The sequence below is a fragment of the Pelodiscus sinensis genome, chromosome 16 (assembly GCF_052426305.1).
Source record: "Pelodiscus sinensis isolate ZL-2025 chromosome 16, ASM5242630v1, whole genome shotgun sequence".
Taxonomy (NCBI): Eukaryota; Metazoa; Chordata; order Testudines; family Trionychidae; genus Pelodiscus; species Pelodiscus sinensis.
Genome location: NC_143067.1, coordinates 27,927,598 through 27,948,949, shown reverse-complemented (window position 1 = coordinate 27,948,949; position 21,352 = coordinate 27,927,598). Strand labels below are relative to the sequence as shown.

General features: G+C 42.3%; 1 protein-coding gene across 1 annotated transcript in view; it reads left to right on the top strand.

The window, feature by feature from the left end:
• The window catches only part of ATP10B (ATPase phospholipid transporting 10B (putative)), a 110,664-nt gene extending 89,682 nt beyond the window's left edge, over nucleotides 1-20,982 (top strand). The window contains exons 14-21 of the mRNA XM_025178505.3: nucleotides 7,109-7,424; nucleotides 9,507-9,583; nucleotides 10,119-10,244; nucleotides 11,624-11,824; nucleotides 14,652-14,732; nucleotides 14,846-14,950; nucleotides 15,497-15,684; nucleotides 18,353-20,982. Coding sequence (XP_025034290.3) covers nucleotides 7,109-7,424; nucleotides 9,507-9,583; nucleotides 10,119-10,244; nucleotides 11,624-11,824; nucleotides 14,652-14,732; nucleotides 14,846-14,950; nucleotides 15,497-15,684; nucleotides 18,353-18,860 — 1,602 coding nt within the window. The 3' untranslated portion in view covers nucleotides 18,861-20,982. The remainder of the gene's footprint in view (nucleotides 1-7,108; nucleotides 7,425-9,506; nucleotides 9,584-10,118; nucleotides 10,245-11,623; nucleotides 11,825-14,651; nucleotides 14,733-14,845; nucleotides 14,951-15,496; nucleotides 15,685-18,352) is intronic.
• Nucleotides 20,983-21,352: the final 370 nt, after the last annotated feature.

The following is a 21,352-nucleotide window of genomic DNA, read 5'->3' as shown; positions in this document are numbered from 1 at the left end:
CTTGGAAATAGTTGACTATCATGTAATAAAATTTAACATCTCTGGGGGGGGGAAACACCTCAGCAGTCACTGGCTGATTGAATTTCCGCAAAAGCACTGACTTCCTCCTGTAAGAAATCAGTGCTTCTTGTGGAAATACTATTCTGCTTCCATTCAAGTGAAAGTCCTTTTGCGCAAAGCTTTTGCGCAAAAGGGCCAGTGTAGACAGCTCAGATTTGTTTTCCGCAAAAAAGCCCCGATTGCGAAAACGGCGATCAGGGCTTTTTTGCGGAAAAGCGCGTCTAGATTGGCACGGACGCTTTTCCGCACAAAATGCTTTTGCGGAAAAGTGTCCATGCCAATCTAGATGCTCTGTTCCGAAAATGCTTTTAACAGAAAAGTTTTCCGTTAAAAGAATTTCCGGAAAATCATGCCAATCTAGACGCAGCCTAGTTGTTTAGCAGGCTTCCTACTTCTGATGTACTTAAAAAACACGCTGCTATTACTTTCTGAGTTTTTCGGTAGCTGCTCTTCAAACTCCTTTTTGGCTTTTCTTATTATAGTTTAACACTTAATTTGACAGAGTTTATGCTCCTTTCTATGTTCCTTACTAGGATTTAACTTCCACTTTTTAAACAATGCCTTTTTATCTCTCACTGCTTCTTTTACTTGGTTGTTAAGCCCTGGTGGCACTTTTGGGGTTTTCTTACTGTGTTTTTTAATTTGGGGTATTCATTTAAATTGGGCCTCTATTATGGCATCTTTGAAAAGTTTCTATGTAGCTTGTAGGGATTTTACTTTAGTTACTGTATCTTTTAATCTGTTTCAGTAACCTCCTCCTTTTTGTGTAGTTACCGTTTCTGAAATTAAATGCCACAGTCACCAGGAGCAGATGGCATTCACACAAGAGTTCTCAAAGAACTCAAATGTGAAATTGCAGAACTATTAACTGTGGTTTGTAACCAATCTTTAAATCAGCTTTGGTATCTAATGACGGGAAGATAGCTAATGTGATGCCAATAATTAAAAAGGGCTCTAGAGGAGATCCTGGCAATTACAGACCAGTAAATCAAACATTAGTACTGGGCAAATTAGCTGAAACTATAGTAGAGAAAAAAATTGCCAGACACATAGATGAACATAATTTGTTGGGGAAGTCAACATGGTTTCTGAAAAGGGAAATCATGCCTTACTAACATACTAGAGTTCTTTGAGGGGGTCAACAAACATGGAAAAGGAGGATCCAGTATACTTAGATTTCCAGAAAGCCTTTGACAAGGTCCCTCACGAAAGGCTCTGAAGTAAAGTAAGTTGTCATGGGATAAGAGGGAAGGTCCTTTCATGGATTGATAACTGGTTAAAAGACAGGAAACAAAGGGTAGCAAGAGTGGCCCGAGGCCGGCTGTGGCAGCTGGCGCCCCAGGCGGAAGGTGCGATTGGTGCCCCCGCCTGCACGGCCGTCAATGGCCGTGACGTCATCATCGGGAGCCCGGACTGGCGGTGCCCTAGGCAACTGCCTAGTTTGCCTAGGCTCACAGGCCGCCCCTGAAGGGTAGGAATAAATGGTAACATTTCAGAATGGAGAAGGGTAAGTAGCGGTGTCCCACAAGGTCTCTACTGGGACCAATCCTATTCAACCTATTTACAGGGGCGGCCCGTGAACCTAGGCAAACTAGGCAGTTGACTAGGGCGCTGCCGGGCCAGGCACCCGATGATGACATCACAGCCCTTGACAGTCACGCAGGCAGGAGCACCGATCGCGCCTTCTGCCTAGGGCGCCAGCTGCTGCAGCCGGCCTCGGGCCGCTCCTGCCTATTTATAAATGATCTAGAGAAAGGGACAAACAGTGAGGTGGCAAAATTGGCAGATGATATTAAACTGCTCATGATATTTAAGTCCAAAGCAGACTGTGAAGAGCTTCAAAAAGATCTCACCAAACTATGTTTGGGGGTGGGACAGATAGCTCAGTGGTTTGAGCATTGGGCTGCTAAACCTGGTGTTGTGAGTTCAATCCTTACAGAGGCCATTTGGGGCAAAAATTTGTCAGGGATGGTACTTGGTCCTGCTGTGAAGACAGGGGACTAGACTCAATGACCTTCCAAAATCCCTTCCAGTTCTAGGAGTTTGCCAATTTTTACATGATTAGGCAACAAATTGGAAAATTGGCAAATGAAATTTAATGTTGATAAATGTAAAGTAATGCACATGGGAAAAAATAATCCCAACTATACATACAATATGATGGGGACTAATTTAGCTATAACTACTCAAGAGAGATCTTGGAGTCATTGTGAATAGTTCTCTGAAAACATCCACGCAATGTGTAATGGCAGTCAAAAAAGCAAACAGAATGTTAGGAATCATTAAAAAAGGGATATAGAATAAGAGAGAGAATATCTCATTGCCTCTATGGTATGACCACATCTTGAATACTACGTACAGCTGTGGTCGCCTCATCTCAAAAAAGATATATTGGCATTGGAAAAGGTTCAGAAAAGGGCAACAAAAATGATTAGGGGTTTGGAATGTGTCCTATATGAAGAGAGATTAAACAGACTGGGACTTTTCATCTTAGAAAAGAGACGACTAAGGGGGATATGGTAGAGGTCTATAAAATCAGGATGGATGTGGAAAAAGTGAATAAGGAAAAATTATTCACTTGTTCCCATAATATAAGATCTAGGGGGTTACCAAATGAAATTAATAATTAGCAGGTTTAAAACAAACAAAAGGAAGGTTTTTTTTTCACTCAGTGCACAGTCAACCTGTGAAATTCCTTGCCAGAGGATGTCGTGAAGACCAGGACTTTAACAGAACTAGATAAATTAATGGGGGTTAGGTCAATCAATGGCTATTAGGCAGGATGGGTAGAAATGGCGACCGTAGCCTCTGTGAGTACATCTGCCCAGTAGCACCTACCTCAAGATAAGCTATGCAATTTGAGCTACACAGATTGCATAGTTTGTTTTGAAATTTGGTGCTGTCTACATAGCACCACATTTTGAAATAAATCATTAGTCTGGTATCTTCCTTAATCCTCATGCAACAAGGTTTATAGGAAGCTGGAATATGTTGCCCATTGTTTTGAATGTATTTCAAAATGGTGGGCTTCTTGGGTAGACAGCGGAGAATGCTATTTCAGGCTAACAGATGTTATCCCAAAATGGCCCTGCTGTGTAGATGTACCCCTGTTTGTCAGAGGCTGGTTTGGCCAGGAAGCTCTCAAATGCAGGCACTTCAGTTGCCTCTCCCCCCACTGTCATGCTGCTCCTGCTTTTCTGCCTTGGAGCTGCCCCTTAGGGGTCTCCTGCTTGCTTTACAGGGTGGGGAGAAGAGGGTTGCTGATGTCAGGGTGTCCCTCCTCCTCCCATTCCTATACTCTAACTCCACACAGAGAGAAGAGACTGGAAGGAGCTTGGCAATTCAAATCTCTGTCATTCCCACAAATACACATGGTCCTTCCCTCTCATCTCTGTGCTCCTAGGATGGGCAGGACTTGAACAGACCACCCTGGACTTCCCCAAGCAAATGCTGCATATACTAGGCCACTCCAGAAGCCACACCATTACCCTACCTTCAGCGGGTCCCTTATCCTGCTTTCCTTATGCAGGAGACAGCTTTGTCCCTGGGGCAGTTAGGGTGTTGACTGCTCAGGTGGGTGGGTGGGGGAAATCAAGCCCAACACCCTGTGCTCCAGAGGCTGTTGCCCCTTAGTCAACTCAAGAATCCACCCCACCGCCGTACTTTCAGAGGATCCCTTATCCTGTGTTGGCTGTCTGGCCGCTCCCAGGGCGGATGGGACTCTGACTCAAGCCCACCACCCTGTGCTCCCCTGGCAAATGCCCTGTCCTCTAAGCCACTCCAGAATCCACCCCATCTCCCTACCTTCAGCAGGTCCCTTATCCTGCCTTCCTAATGCAGGAGCCAGCTCCAACTCTGGGGCAGCCTGTGAGGGCTGTCCTGCACTCCCAGGGCGGGTGGGACTTCAACCTATCACCCCAAGCTCACCTTCCTACCTTCAGAAGGTCCCTTATCCTGTTGGCTGTCTGGTCACTCCCACTATGTCTACACTGGTGGATTCTTGTGCAAGAAAATCTTGCGCAAGGGTTCTTGTGCAATAAGTCTTCTGCAAGAAAACGTCCATCCTGCCATGTGTGAGCTGTGCTTTTGCACAAGAGCACCCATGGTAATGTGGATGCTCTCTTGTGCAAGAAAGCTCTGATGGTCATTTTGGCCATAGGGCTTTCTTGCACAAGAAATCCCTGCTGAGCATCCATACTGCCCTCTTGTGCAAGAGCGCCTGTTAAGGATAAGGGACACCTGTTAAAAAAGAGCATAGCTCTTGCACAAGGAGCTGTCTCTTACCACGCCTTACTGTAAATTTCCTTGCACAAGAGTTGCTGGGTAGTGTGGATGCTCTGCAGATTCCTGTGTAAGAACAGCTGTGCTTGCGCAATAACCTAGCAATGTAGATATAGCCCCAGGGTGGACTTAAGCTGCCTAAAGGGGCCCAGACTCAAGCCCACTACTCAGTGCTCCAGAAGCTGATGCCCTATTCTTGAGTTCACTGGAGACCCCACTCCATCTCCTCCTAGTCTGTTATCCTGCCTTCCTAATGCAGGAGCCAGCTGTATTCCTGGGGTAGCCTGTATTGGCTGTCCAGCAGCTCCTACTCCCAGTCCCAGTGTGGGCAGGACTCAAACCCACTCCCCTGTGCTCCCCAAGCACATGTTTTATCCCCTAGTCCACTCCAGAACTCCACCACTGTCTGTGCCTTCAGAGGGTCCCTTATCCTGCTCTTCTAATGAAGGAGACCGGTCCATCCCCTGGGCAGTCTGTATTTGTTGTCCAGTCACTCCCAGGGTGGGAAGAGGGGGAGAACTCGAACCCACCACCCTGTGCTCCCAAAGCTAATGCCCTATCCCCTAAGCAATTCCAGAAACCAGCCCACCACTTACCTTCAGGGTGTCCCCTCCCACACTCTCTACCCCTTGGCCCAAGTCCAGAGCCTGCTCCCCAGTCTCCTACCCCAGCCTGGTGAAAGTGAATGAGATCCGGGGAGGAAGGGGGGTGGACTGAACAGGATGAGGCCTTGGAGAAGGGGTGGAGCAAGGGCAGGGCCTCAGAGAAGGGGAGGAAGGAAGCCAGGCAAGGGTATTTGGGTTTGACGTAGATCTTACATTGCACTTAAATTGAAAGTGGTTAAAAAGGTTAAAAAGGTTAGAGTGCTTTGGGGCATCTGGCATTAGCCACTGTTGGAAGACAGGATACTGAGCTAGATGGACCTTTGGTCTGATCCAGTATGGCTGTTCTTATGTTCTGATGTTCCCTGACAGGAATAGTGAGGAATGAAAGCAAGTGGACGTACTGCAAGAAGGGATCCCAAACCTTCATTCTCTCCACTGGCCTCTTTGGTACAGTCACTCCCAAAGAGTCACCAAACCTTAGAAATGAGATGTATTCCTAGTGACCAGCACTAGGAAATTAGCCAGTTCCTTTAGGATTAATTTTAAAATACCTTACATTTTCAGTATATATTTATACTGATTTACACATAGAAAGGTGCTGTTCCACCAGGAATGTTTTTAGAGCATATTAGTGATGCGACTTCGTCTTAGGTGTCAGAGGTACACTTGATTTCAGAACCTCCCACTTATGTGTCATTTAAATCTTACAGGATCATATGGGTGCACCTTATGCAACAAAAAGTGAAAAGAACATTTTAGTACTGAATCATCACTCAGGAAGGCTGACAGAAGGCAAAGACGGGGAATGATTAACTATTCTCATATTCTATGCCATGCCACAGGAAAAGACTTATTAAAAAGACTAACAGCAAGATGAACTATGTGTGACACCATATGTTACACTGTCACTGTGCCCTTGTGAACCTTAGGGAAAGGAAAGCATTTTGTACAGGTTATCCATGCTTGGATACTTTTGTACCTAACTCTTGCTTAAGCCATTATTGACTGTGTTCCTCTGAAAGAAAAGTTTGGTCTAAAATGGTGAAATGCACTAATGGGGAAAGTATGGTTTTATGGCTAATGCACAGAAGCAGCTGTTATGATAACCTCAGTTAAGTTCTTATCTGTTCCATGCAGATCACAGTATTTAGTTTTCAAAACTGGTGCCTACTTCTAAAAATCGGAACCTCAATTTTTCTGGCAGAGAGAGAGAGAGAGAGAGTGTGAGAGAGAGAGTAATAGAAATGTAGCCGTGTTAGTCTGGTGTAGCTGAAGCAAAATGCAGGACTATGTAGCACTTTAAAGACTAACAAGATGGTTTATTAGATGATGAGCTTTCATGGGCCAGACCCACTTCCTCAGATCAAATAGTGGAAGAAAATAGTCACAACCATATATACCAAAGGATACAATTTAAAAAAATGAACACATATGAAAAGGACAAATCAAATTTTAGAACAGAGGAGGGATGCCGGGGGGCGGAGGAAGGAAGATAAGTGTCTGTGAGTTAATGATATTAGAGGTGGGGAAAGTTAGATGTCTGTGAGCTAATGGTATTAGAGGTGATAACTGGGGAAGCTATCTTGGTAATGGGTAAGGTAGTTGGGGTCTTTGTTCAATCCCCCCTGGAGGATTTTGCTTCAGAGAGAGAGTGTGAGAGAGAGAAATCATGTCTTCACCAGCCCTCACATGAGAGTTGTCAAATTCCATGTGTTTGTGTCTGAAAGACAAATATGAATCATGATTTCACTATCTGTCTCAGGGGTGTTTGTAGTTATTACTTTACATTATTATTAGGAATGTATGTTAAGATCCTTGTATGGAAAGGCTATTGCAATGTAATTTATTATTAAAACAATTAATCCATTGCCTACACAAATACAGGCTCTCTTTGTGAAACTAGACTTTCTTTTCAAATGAATAGTCATATTGGAACCAAATAGCTGTTAAGATGGTCTGTGTTTTCAACATACATGGGTAGAGAAGCTGAGGGCCTCAGTGGTGCAATCTCCAGTGTGGTAAACTATAGATGTTCTTTATCAAACACTCCAAATGGTTCTGTGACATCCTCAAATGTACCTGATCTGCTTAGACATATACATGAGTAATATTGTAATGGGACATACATACAAGCATTTTATAATCATCTCATCTTCACACAGGAAACCTGTGAATCCCTCTTGGATTTAACATTGGAAGAAGTAAGGAAGAATTCTAATGCTGAAAGAACAAAATGGAAAATTTGGGGCATTAGCCTGTCATCATCTTTAGCAGCCTCTGTGGCCCACAGCATTGACATTGGGCTGGTAGTTGATGGGAAAACATTGAATGTTATTTTCCAAGGAGACCTGGAAGATAAGTTTCTGGAGCTGACAAAGTACTGCCGCTCAGTTTTGTGCTGCCGTGCCACTCCTTTGCAGAAGAGCATGGTGGTCAAACTAGTCCGGAGAAAACTAGAAGTCATGACACTATCAATAGGTACTTAGTCTCTTGCAATTCTAAATTATTTTGGTCTCACGCTTTTTATATTCATCATGAATTTTCAGCATGTGGAGAGTACTGCTATATAATATTCACATTGTGGTTCCTGCTTCCTTTCATTCTGATGGAAAAAGATAGGGCTAAATAGTATCTTCTTAGCAAGAGCCATAGGCTTGTGTGTGAAATTTCTTTATGAGGTGCCTGACTGACCTGAGCTCCTATTAAAGTCAAAGATTTGATGAGAGCACCTGACAATTTCAATGTCTCTTTCTCCCTGTTACCCTCCAAAGCTCTACAGTTCAGGAAAGCCAATAATCATAATCATTATTCTGCTTGTTGTGTTAACTGTTCCCTTTTACTCCTGGATTCTTTCCAATTTGCATATCCCCAAAGCAGCATTAGGCACTGCTTTTCACCTTCCAAGTAAACTAGTTAAAGTGAAATCTGCATGTTCCTTGTTTCAGTTTGTATGATTCTATTAAAATCCTTACAGAACTGACTTTAAAACTTTCAACATAACCAAGGCCTGCAGTGCCTACACTACGGGACAAAGTCAAATTAAGATATGCAACTTCAGCTATGTTAATTGCATAGTTGAAGTCGAAGTAGCTTAACTCAGCTTCTGGAGCTGTCCACACTGCAGGAAGTCAAGGGAAGAACACTTCTAATTTGAACCCTGGAAGATCAACAGCAGCAGCTTCAATCTTCCACTGCAGTGTTGATGTACCCACAGTGGGCAAGAAGGAAGTTATGTAAATTATAACCCCTATTTCACTCAGAACTTTTGAAAATGCTCACCTGTGGACTGAATTTTTCCATGTATGGATCCTATCTGCATCTGAATATTTTAGGCCTTTTTGAGTTAAGAAAAGATAAAAAAAAATGTGGTTTTTGTTTTGTTTTGTTTTGTTTTTGCCATCGTGGAAAGGAGGGACAAACTGTTCTCAAAGACCTTTTTGTTTGGCTTGTTGGTTTTGATGATGGTTGGCGTGAATAAACTGAACGTGACAAAGTAAATTTATTTTTGTATAGAGTACATAAAGAATAGCATCTACATAGGGAAATATGAACAAATGTGATAGTTGAAATGCATGAGTATTCCTACTTTGGCTGATGATTCTGCTTAATACTTTATGCTTGTAAGTATAGAGCAGGGTTTCCCAACGTATGGGTTGGGACCCAAATATGGGTCACCATTACATTTCAAAAGGGTCGCCAAGTGTCTCCCCAGGTGGTTCTGCCCTTCCTCCTCCCCCCGTTTTTGAATTGCCTTGGGTCACCAAGTCTTCCTGAATTGTCAAAATGGGTTCCCATCTGGAAATGGTTGGGAACTGCTGGCATAGAGGGAATTCTGCCCTTGATTTCAATGGGACTAGAATTTCACCCCAAGAATTTGTGACCCAAAGACTTACAGCAAAGAGGTTCCAGATCTGTTTTTTGACTGCTTGACCTAATCCTAATCCACCTGACAACACGCAAGGCACCAACAACCATAACTACATATGTGTGCTATTGTAAAGATACCTGTCTATCAGGAAGGGTACGTCTGCACTTGCTCCCTAGTTCAAACTAGAGATGCAAATGTAGCCGACCAAAATTGCTAATGAAGCGGGGATTTAAATATCCCGTGCTTCATTAGTATAATCTCACCTGCTTGCCAGCTGATTTTGAACCAGGAAGTGCGCTCTGGGACGCATTAGTTCAAATCAAACCCCTTGGTTCAAACTAACGTAACTCCTCATTTTTTGAGGAATAATGTTAGTTCGAACCAAGGGGGTTGATTCAAATTAACACGTCCCGGAGTGTACTTCCTGGTTCAAATCAGCTGGCAAGCGGAATAACGCATGGGAAAGATTATGCTAATGAAGTGTGGGCTATTTAAATCCCCTCTTCATTAGCAATTTTCGTCGGCTACATTTGCATCCCTAGTTCGAATTAGGGAGCAAGTGTAGACATACCGGAATAGTTTGAGATCTTGCTTTCAGATACAGGCATTTAACACTAAACAAACCAAACCTTAGCATTATTTTATGTTGTATTTTCATATTTCTGGAACTTGGTTCATTTTTTCTCTTCAAGGTGATGGTGCAAATGATGTGAGTATGATTCAAGCAGCTGATGTTGGGATTGGAATTTCTGGCCAAGAAGGCATGCAGGTATCCTCCTTTCTGGTTTTATGAAGTAGATTTGAATAGTTTCAAGGACTTAGGGAGGAACCTTTATTCTGAATAACAACTTGAAATTAAGAAACAAGTTAGCATTATTGCTATCCTGACATTATGCTTTCCATCATTATAGCTAGCTGAATCATCAGTTAACATGCATGTATGTTTATTCTAAGCTTGAAAAATCAGCAGATAAATATCCACCAATGGAATAACACCTGCTTTCTTGTTCATCTCTTCTGTAGAATTTCCCAAGATTCAAATACAGGGCTTCTTCTCATTCTAATTTCTTTCCAAATGATTTCTCTCCTCCATCATCCTGGGTTCATTAATACCATTTTGTGGTGCATTCTGGGGAGGCAGAAAGATGCAAGTTCATATTGGGAAGAGCAGGTTTTTTGGTTAGTTAATAAGCCTAAAAGTGTCAGCATAATCATGGGTAGTTTCCTCACTGTTCGTTCTTGAATCAGGTCATTGGGTACAAAAATAGAATTTCTATAAATAAACTTAATACTTTTTATTTAAGGCTGTGATGGCCAGTGACTTTGCAGTATCTCGATTTAAACATCTCAAGAAGTTGCTTCTGGTCCATGGGCATTGGTGCTATTCTCGATTGGCAAAGATGGTGATTTACTTCTTCTACAAAAATGTGGTAAGAAAGATGCAAAAGATATTGGATGGCTTGGTTTACTTCAGTCACGCTGGCTTAAAGTCCCAGTTCTTGTGGGCCAGGTTAATTCAATATTCATTGAATTGAAACTAATTTTTCTTCACTTGGACAGTTCATGGTTACTCTCAAAGTCACTCTTACTACTCTGCTGACCCAAAGCCTTTAGAAAAATTAACATCTAGATCTTTTACTGTACATGTTGAACAAAGTACTGTCCCAGGGGAGAAAAACCTCTGTTTAGTGACTTTTATTAGTACAGAAACGTTTCCACTAACACTCATGAGCCTCAAAAAAAATTTTGCTATGTATTTGCATAAGGAATGGTAGATTAGTGCTACAAGATGGAAGATGACTTTACATTAGACAAGAATTGCCTTTGAAACTTGTGAATTTTGTTATTAATTTTGTAGGAACTGCTTGCAATCACTGATGCAGTCATATCTAACATTTTTTATTAAAAGTTTAATGTGTATGCAAATAAGCTGTGGGTGAAGAATAATGTAAAGTGGATAAACTTGAGAGTACTACACTTTCAGCAAACCTGTTCAAACAAGTCTTTTGGACTTAAAATATTTTCTGAGCCTCAAAGACTATTTACTTAGAATTCAAAATGTTCACATTTTAAATGTTTTTAAAGTAATTTTAAATCAGGATCATGTCTTATCAGTATTAAAATTTGTAATGGAAAACTTCTTTGGTCTGGGCACACTTTCAAAGCTTAAGTGATATTTATTTGTGATATAAAATAGTTTTCTCAACTGGAATGCTGTTATTCATTATCTCCCCACTACCATTTGAGAGTGGGGAGAGACCTTTTGATTCCACAGTCAAAACCAATTTTGTGAAAGGATTTAAAAGTTGGTGCTCAGAACTCAATAATTTAACTACTCTGCTATATTTTTTTAAAGGAAATCCACTGTGATACATTGATTTAAAACCAAAATATTCCTTAATGGTACACTGCATTTAATAAGTGAAGAAATACAAAACTATCTGTTTAAGATCTCTGTAGGTGAAATGTATGTGTAGTATGGAATATCAAGTAGCCAAAGGTGAAATGGATCTATAGTGTGGAAGAATATATCAGGGCTCTCTGTGCTATTTAACCCCCATTGGTGGACTGATTGGCTGAGATTAACTATGCATTGCAAAGTGAGGAACTCATGCCATACCCAGACAGTCACAATTGGAAGGTCCAAAAAAGAGGCCACAGGAGATCTCCGACTTTGTGGCTTTAGGGGCCCAAAGTAAAATGAAATTTGTATTTACTGAAAGCAATTTTTGTTGCAAGTTCAAAATGTCGGGATTATATGTTGGGTCATCATGCATCATGGGATATTTTCTGTTCACTTTTCTCACAGAGCTACGTAAGCCTGCTCTTTTGGTATCAATTCTTCTGTGGCTTCACAGGGACTTCTATGATTGATCCCTGGCAATTGATCTTCTTTAACCTCTTTTTCACCTCAATACCTCCCATCCTTTTTGGAATCCTGGATAAAGATGTATCTGCAGAAACGCTCCTAAGTTTGCCTGAACTGTACAAGAGTGGGCAAAATTCAGAGGTGGGTCTTGATTGCTGAAGTAACTATATGAGACCTGCTGTTTTGTTTGATAAGGCCATGGTTCTCAGCTCTTTTCATGTTCCCTCTCCCCATGATATCCACTATTCACCTCATCTTTCTCTTCTGCTGAGAGCCACCCAAAGGATTGTGTAACTGGGATCAGGACAAGTAAATTTGGAATGGAGTTGGTGGTGGAAGCTGGGCTAAGTGCCGGTGCAAATTATGGTGCTTTGTTGGAACGTATAAAGTGGGGGTTAGTGTAGTCACAGTTAATGCGGTCCGATCGGGGAAAAAGCTGGAGCCACAAACAACTCCGCGCATGCGCGTGCACAAACACACACACACACACACACACACACAAACACGCCGCTCCCACAGCTGGAGGAACAAAGCAACGCACTGGCATGCTGCCTGCAGGCTTTTCCTGCTGCTCCATTGGCCAGAATCCAGCCAATGGAGCAGTGGGAAGCCATGCCTGGGACAGGGAGCCTGAGAGCTGCACGGGGGCGCAAAAGCAGACCCATCTGCCACCTTTCCCATGAAGGACCTGCTGCTGCCATGGCCATGTCCCCACTACTCCATGCCCTGCTCCGCTCCCATCTCATGCCTCCCCTGTGTGCTTTGCACTCATGTGCACCATGCTCTCACACCTGCCGGAGAGCTAGAGTCTGTCATCCAGGTGCCGGCAGGCTGGATCCTGGCTAGCCTGCCTGGACCTGCTGGCTGGACTCCCTGCACTCCTGACGAGGCAATAAATAAACCCTGTTATAGACACTGGGGGAAAAAAAGTTAAGTCCTGCCCAGACCCTGCACTCCTGACCCCTCTCCATGCCAAGACCCTTCACCCCCCAGCTTGCTCCTGCCCTTCCTCCCTGACCAGACACCCACCCGCACCCTGCTGCTGCCCACTTCCTCCTGGCCAGACACTTACCCACAGGCTTCTCTTGCACCCCCATCTCCTACCCAGATCTTGCATCCAAGTGTATAGAAGCGCATGCACACTGCTCCTCCCCTCCCCACAGGAAAAGGTGGAGCAGAATCCAGGGCAGGGCATGCAATGGAGAGAGCCCCTATCCCCATCTTGAGAGAACGGCGTGGCACAGCCCAGGGCAGGAGGGTTAAATCTTGGCACACAGCTTCAGAAAGGTTGCTCTATATATTGAAATCCTGAAAATTTTTAACATCAGAAATGTGTGTTGTCTCTAACCTGAACAAAATGAAGTGAAGAAATTTGTATAGACTTTTTGTTTTTCATTACCTGGGATCTAGGGGGCAATAAATTTCAGAGTTGAAATTTAATAGCTGTGTGTAAAAACAGTATGAACTCCTGATTAAATTCTGATGTAGACAGAGGATGTGTAACTTCAGGAAGTATCAGGAAGGAAAAACTTTGAAAATGAATATGGCAGTAGAAAGTGGCAAGTAAACGTAAACCTTTAGATCAACAAAAGGCTTGCAGACTGTGTGTATGCACTCCTGCTGTTATGCTTAGAAATAATTATTTTAATATACAAAGTACTTCTTTTGTCACTATAAAAATTTGATGTCTCTGCTTTCCAGAGATGCTTTTATATTTTTTTATTTTGAATACTCAGAAATTGATAAAAGTCAGGGGATATGCGTAAGTGTTTATATTAAGCGCCTTCTCAAACCTCCCTGACAAATGCAGAGAACCAGGCTGATCTTTTATTTATGTATTACAAATGCACACACTTTTTTTTTCTATCATTTTAAAATGCTTAACCTAGCTTTGGTTCAACTATGCCTTTCTAATGTGTTCTAATAAAAAAAACTTTTAAAGGGAAGATTTTGACCTGCCCTTTTCAGGTCCCAGAGCAGTGCAATACATAAGGGCTACATCTAAACTGGCATGATTTTCTGCAAATGCTTTTAACGGAAAAGTTTTCAGTTAAAAAGCATTTGCGGAAAAGAGCATCTAGATTGGCACGGACACTTTTCTGCAAGAGCACTTTTTGCGGAAAAGTGTCCGTGCCAATCTAGACGCGCTTTTCTGCAAAAAAGTCCCGATCGCCATTTTTGCGATCTGGGCTTTTTTGCGCAAAACAAATCTGAGCTGTCTACACTGACCCTTTTGCACAAAAGCTTTGCACAAAAGGACTTTTGCCCGAATGGGAGCAGCATAGTATTTCAGACAGTAGGAAGTCAGTGTTCTTGCGGAAATTCAAGCAGCCAGTGTAGACAGCTGGCAAGTTTTTCCGCAAAAGCAAGTGCTTTTGCGGAAAAACTTGCCAGTCTAGACACAGCCGAGTCGAGGCTCCTCTTTTCTATGCAGCAGCCACATTTCTTGTCTGAATGTGATTTTCAGTAGTGTTGAGCACTCATGACTCAGACTGGTATCCCTTTGGAATTCTGACCATTCAGCCCTTCTAGTACAAAATATGGAGGCAGTCATGCTGCCAAGAGACCCCCTGAAGAGATCCCACCCTCTTCCAACACCAGCTCTTGCCTGGCCACTGGAGAAGTGTATTTCTGCATATTTTCAAAGGACATAGTCACTGGTGCCAGAGCATTCTGAATGAGTCAGCAGGAAGGCCTTGTCAGCCTGCCACTCCAATAGTGACCCTACCTATTACTGAAGCTGTGGCATTAAAAGTTGTGATAAAGGTCTAAATGTCAATTTGCAATCAAACATACTGTTCCATGCAAAGGAGTTGTAAAGAATAACATTGGGCCCAATCCTGCAACCCTTATGGAAATTTTGCCTGAATAAAAATGGAAGGATCAGATTCTTAAAGACAATGAGTAACTTAGTGGAGCACAAACTAGCAGAAACAGCGTGATAATGGATATTCCTCACTTCCTACAGACCTACAAACTGTCAACTTTTAGTATTGCTGTGTTGGATGCCTTCTACCAGGGTCTCATCTGCTTCTTTGTCCCTTATTTGGTAAGTATGTTGAGGTTTTAAACTCTACTTCTTAAAAGAAGTAGAAAAAAATCACCAATGTTTTCTTATGCAATTAATTAGTCAAGGTTTATCTGATTTTGTCTATTTTCTAGACGTACAAGGACTCTGATATTGATGTTATTACATTTGGAACTCCCATCAATACCATCTCCCTCTTCACAATTCTCTTGCACCAGTCTCTAGAAATGAACACTTGGGTATGTCTGTAAACGTGCTGTTTAGAGATGACAGTTTTACTTTTTGTATTTTTCCATATGGTTATGTTGTAGTGTAGGGCAGAAAGCTGTGGAATTTTCTTTGAGTCATATTTGAACTCTGGATCACACAAAGGAAATACATTTGTTTATATGGAGTAAAGTGTCATCAGTAAGACAATCAAAATGGATGATTTGCCTAGAGTAATATCTTCCTTACAATATCTTTAATTATTTGTACAGAGTCTTTGGGACAGAACAATGCAGAATTCTTGCAGCTAGGCATTAGTATAGGAGACGTTATGCCATGGTCTTAGTGATAGCTTTATTACTTGCAAGTTATTGTCCTTTGAATGAGTTGTGGGGGGTAGGGTATGTCTTATTCTGTAATTTATAAGGATTTCATTATGCAGTACTTCTCAATAACATGCTTCTATATAGGCATGTTCCTTCCAATAGCCTTATATGTTCTTCTGTGCTAAAACTAGAGTCATGGGATCTAGCATCAGTGTTTAGTGTCAAGACTGTGTTCTCTACTTCTGTTCACAGACATGCATCCATTGGATCGCCATGATTGGAAGTGTTCTGCTTTACTTCATCTTCTCAACTATCTACCATTCTGTCTGCGTTGTTTGTAATCATCCCACAAACCCTTACTGGATTATGGAAGATCAGCTGTCAGATCCTAACTTTTATTTAGTGTGCTTCATTACACCAGTCATAGCACTTTTACCAAGGTTTGAACATTTGATTTGCTTATTTTTCCTTTCCAATGTTCACTTTTGAGGGCATTAGGGTAAAATAATTAAATTAATGCACTGTATTGGTTAAAAAAAAATGTATTTTCCCTAGATGTGTCAGTGTCCCTTTTGGTCTAGCGTGAACACCTGGCTTCTAATCCCAAAGTGACCTAGACAAATTGGAGGAATGGGCCAAAAAAAATCTGATGAGGTTCAACGAGGATAAGTGTAGAGTCCTGCACTTGGGATGGAAGTATGCCAAGCAATGTTACAGTCTAGGGACTGACTGGCTAAGCAGCAGTGTGGCAGAAAAGGACCTGGGGATTACAGTGGATGAGAAGCTGGATATGAGTCAACAGTGTGCCCTAGTAGCCAAGAAGGCTAATGGCATATTAGGATGCATTAGGAGGAACATTGCCAGCAGATCTAGAGAAGAGGTTATTCCCCTTCATTCAGCACTGGTAAGGCCACATTTAGAGTATTGCATCCAACTCTGGGTGCCCCACTATAGAAAGGATGTGGACACATTGAAGAGGGTCCAGTGAAGGGCAATGAAAATTATTAGGCGGCTGGAGCACATGACTTACAAGTAGAGGCTGAGAGATTCGGGCTTGTTTAGTCTGCAGAAAGGAAGACTGAGAGGGGATTTCATAGCAGCCTTCAACTGCCTGAAGGGAGGTTCCAAAACGGAGGGAGAGATGCTGTTCTCAGTAGTGACAGATGGCAGAATGATGAGCAATGGTCTCAGGTTACAATGGGGGATTGGATATTAGGAAAAACTATTTTATTAGGAGGGTGGTGAAGCATTAGAGTGCGTTACCAACCTGACTGGGTTGATTTAGTTGAGGTTGGTCCTGCTTTCAGTAGGAGGTTGGACTTGATAACCTCCTGACGTCTCTTCCCACCCTATGATTCTATAATTCTATGACTTCACAACTTTGAGATTCCGATCTCTATGGCTGTGTCTAGATTGGCAAGTTTTTCCGCAAAAGCAATTGCTTTTGCGGAAAAACTTGCCAGCTGTCTACACTGGCCACTTGAATTTGCGCAAGAACACTGACGATCTAATGTAAGATTGTCAGTGTTGTTCCGCAAATACTATGGTGCTCCCGCTCGGGAAAAAGCCCTCTTGTGCAAATGCTTTTGCTCAAGAGGGCCAGTGTAGACAAGTAAAAACTGTTTTGTGCAAAAAAGCCCCGATGGCGAAAATGGCGATCGGGGCTTTCTTGCGCAAAACCGCATCTAGATTGGCACGGACGCTCTTCCGCAAAAAGTGCTTTTGCGCAAAAGCATCTGTGCCAATCTAGACGCTCTTTTCTGCAAATGCTTTTAACGGAAAATCTTTTCTGTTAAAGCATTTGCGGAAAATCATGCCAGTCTAGACGCAGCCTATGAGATAGGAATAAAATCCTTGAGTCTCAATTCTTCATCCTTGTTACAACTTCTTGTTCTTATTGATTTATATGGTTCAGTTGAAGGACATATTTAGTGTTTGATGAAGGATATGACCTTTGCTTGTGTGCAGGTTTTTGTAACAGTGCTGCATGGTAGTTCTGCATGCCCAGAACCAGAAAAAAACCAACCATAAAAACCTATGCTTTCCAGTTTGTGCAATTTTGCTCAACTTTTAGGCACTGCCAAAGAGCTGGAAGGAGAGTGGGTGCAATGTTAAGTCAAGGACAGGCCTTAGCCCCTGCAATTTTCCCACAGTCTACATATTCTTGGGACAGAATCCCCTACTCATTGTACTGGGAATGGGAAAATCCCATGCCCTTAGTCCTTCACCTTTCTCTGTCTCCCTGTCCCACTTCTGCCTCCCCACAACAGCTGCTCTGAGTGTGAGGGGAAATTCAGAGTTAAGATCCCTTCCTGCCTATGAGAAAGGGAGTCTGAGTCCTTTCTTAACAGAGGTTCAAAACAACATTTCCTCTTAATTGTTTCAGGATATACATTGGCCAGGCATGTGGACAAAGGCCAACTTGTTTTCAAAGCCCTTCTCCAAAACTGAGCCTTAAGATGCAGCTTTGGTTTTCAAATATAATCTAGCATTGTAATGTAGAGCCAGGCACCATCCCTCTAGGAAGGCCAAGTTGTTTTGCTGGTTCCTGAGCCACTCACAAGCTGTGATTGTTTTTACGTCCAAGCCTCAGATGAGGTTAAACTAAGATCCCTTCTGCCCATGTTCTTTCTAACTACAGGAGAGTAGAGCCACATTGTCCTAACTGATAGCACTTCTCCTAGTGAAACCAAATCGGTGCCTGACCTTTCCTGCCCTGTGCAGTGACTGCTTAACTGTATTATTGTCATTTGTATCACATCATAAGTGTAAATGACCAGGGCTCAACAGATCCACTTATCTACTCGCCCATGGCGAGTAGATTTCAGCCGGTCACTGCGTTCACTGGCAGTTCGTGCATGTGCAGTGCCGGTCTTGTGCATGCGCAGTGCGCAGCTGGCGAGTGGTTTTCACTGCAATCGACGACCCTGTAAATGACTATACAATAGGAAGACTGTGTATTTAAGTGCCTCCATTAGAAACATTACACCTCTCTGCCAGACACCTGCAGAACAATAGAAGCTGAAAGAAGTTAGGTTTTTGTCATGTTGTGGTAAATTATTGATGAAGCCCATTATTAATACAATACTCTTCATCACCATTCACCAGGTATCTAATATTGGCTGTGCGAGGAACCTTCAGAGCATCTCAGATTCTAAAAGCTCAGCAGCTGGATAAGCTCCCGAAAGAGCAACGAGACCTGGAAATCCAGAGGTGGAGATCAATAGAACGAACCACCCCAAGCACATCTGTAGCATCACCCGTCTCCAGTGATGAGGTTGACCAAAACAACAGTAACTCACCTGTGTCACAGTTTCTAGGCCAAGCAGCAGTAACACCCCATGGGAATAATAATGCCTGGGAACTCTCCACTCCTGAAATGAATCACCGAAGGGACTGGATGCTGGATGAAGAAGGTAATTCTTCCACCAGTAGGTGGACAGGGGAAGAAACTATTGCGGCTAACTCACTAGCAAGACCCTGCCCTGGACAAGATTCACTTGAGTCAACTAGGATAACATCTCCTGGGATGTTCATTAGCCATCTGACAAGCGATAATGCTGAAGAATTTAATCCTGGAAGCCATCGGAGGTCTGTGAGTGCAGTGACACTGTAAAAGATTTTGGAGGGTTGAATTTGCACTAATATTTGACTGCTTTTCTGGACATATTGTGCCGCTGCCTTTCAGCCCACATGGAAAAGGAGTACACAGGGAGGAGACAGTGTTTCTATTTCTGTTCAACTGAGAAGATTTCTAGATAGACACACATATTTATAAACCTGTTGCTAATTAGAACAGTTGCTAATACTTACATTGTCCATGTTCATGTATCTTTTTTGCAGGGTGGGAGTCAATAGATGATTTTGATTAAGTTGGGGAATATGGCATGAACATCAGTTAATCACTGTGAAATGCAAAATTGGAATGAAACACCAAGATATTGCACAGCAAGGAACATTTTCCTTTTATAATAATGGTGGCTGAATACCTGAGTGTTGATTAAATAATAACTGTGGGCAGTGAGAGCAGCTACCCTGTAGGCATTGCCTTAAAGCAGGAAACACCATTCTAGCTCCTTTAAAGCACTGCTACTTTTTTAATGGACACCAGCAACTGAAAATCACACTTCTATCTGACAGGGTATGTCTACACTACAGGACAAGGTTGAATTAAGATACGCAATTTCAGCTACATTAATTGTGTAGCTGAAGTCAAAGTACTTTAACTCAACATTTGGAGCTAAACACTCTCCCTTCGATTTCCCTTACTCCTCGCGGAAACAGGACTACTGGCATCGACTGAAGCGCCCCTCTCAGTTTGAATTAGTGTGTCTTCACTAGACCCACTAATTTGAACCCTGCAAGATCAACAGCGGCAGCTTCAATCTTTGTAGTGAGACATGCCCACAATGTGTTATCTCCTAGGGTATGTCCAGACTGCACTATCCTATACTCCTTTCCTGCACTATACTATTTTGGAATGCTGCTGTGTCTGTTAGACACATGTCAGAGTTGGCTGCATTCATTGTAGATGTGGACTGATATGTTTATCGGTATACAGTACTTGGGATCATTTTGAAATGAAAGTTGCTGAAGAGATGGAAACTATTTTAATAGTGAACTATATAAATCTTTATGAGAGCTGAGAGTCAGGCAAATAAATTCTTTTGAACATGAGATATGCAACATAGAAAGGTTGCTCATCACATTATAGCAGTTGCAATGCTAAATGGTGACTCAAATGCAGCGTGTGTCTTCAAGATTTTTAAAATACAACTCTAGATGCTTTTCAATACCTCAGAGTAATAAGAAATAAGAATAATCATAGATGACTCCAACATTACTATTGTTGCAGTGCAGTAAATGATGTCTCAGTTGTTTCTCATAGAAATACTTATTAGCACTATATCAGGTTCCAAGATGTCACAAGAAAATCTTTGCAAAATGGGGTTTAAACTGAACCCAATCATTCATTAACCTACCTTACCTGGCACATGACTATTTTAGAAAAAAATAGCCTTTTTTATATGTATTATTTTAGCTAATTTATTATGACACATAGGATGACACATAAGCAGGAGCGGCCCGAGGCCAGCTGCGGCAGCTGGCACCCTAGACGGAAGGAGCGATTGGCGCCCCCGCCTGCACGGCCGTCAATGGCCATGATGTCATCATGGGGCGCCCCGTGACATCATCATCGGGCACCTGGACCCGCAGCGCCATAGGCAACTGCCTAGTTTGCCTAGGTCCACGGGCCGTCCCTGCACATAAGATGTGTGATCCATTTACTAATGGCTATTCTGAAGATTACTGCAATTAATATCTTCAAGATGTGGTTACTTTAAAACAACTCAAGTAGCTCTGAATCTCATACCTAGTGCTTAGATTTGTACTAAAACTGTAGTACATTTATAACTATGCAATGTTGTCTGATCTGATGGAAGTAGACAGCCATTTAGAAAGAGATTTTTAATAGTATGATGTATGAATGAAGTGTGTACGTTAGGTTTTTATTAATGGGATGTGAGATTGCTGTGGCCTGCTCACTGGATAGGAATGAATTCTTCCGTGACTATACCTGATATTAAGCATTTTCCACTTCCAGAGATGGTTTTATATTATTTAATCATTTTTTTCTGAACTGGGGGAAATTGCGTATCATTCACCAATTTTTTCTTCTGTATTATACAATGACAAAATGTGGAATATTTTCACAGTAATAAAATCAATACCTTTATGACTCAGGGTGTTGTTCATAAATGAGCCTTACTTGATGGGGGTGGGGGCGAAGTAATAATACCAAGATCTTTTGTATAACACTTTTAATCAGCAGATCTCAAAGTGTCACACTCCTCCGCCTCCCTCCCCTTAAAAATTGCTTTGTCAGATAGGCTGCACTCCCAGTGGAGAAGCCAAGAGAATTAGGAGGGAATGCTCAGATGCAGGGTTATGGATGCATTGAAAGGGATAGTGGTTTTCTACTAACCAGAAAGAGGGAGGATTCCATGTTACATGCTCACCCATCTGAGGGTATGTCTACACTACAAAGTTAGTTTCAACTAACAGACGTTAGTTCGAACTAACTTTGATAGGCGCTACATTAGCGCT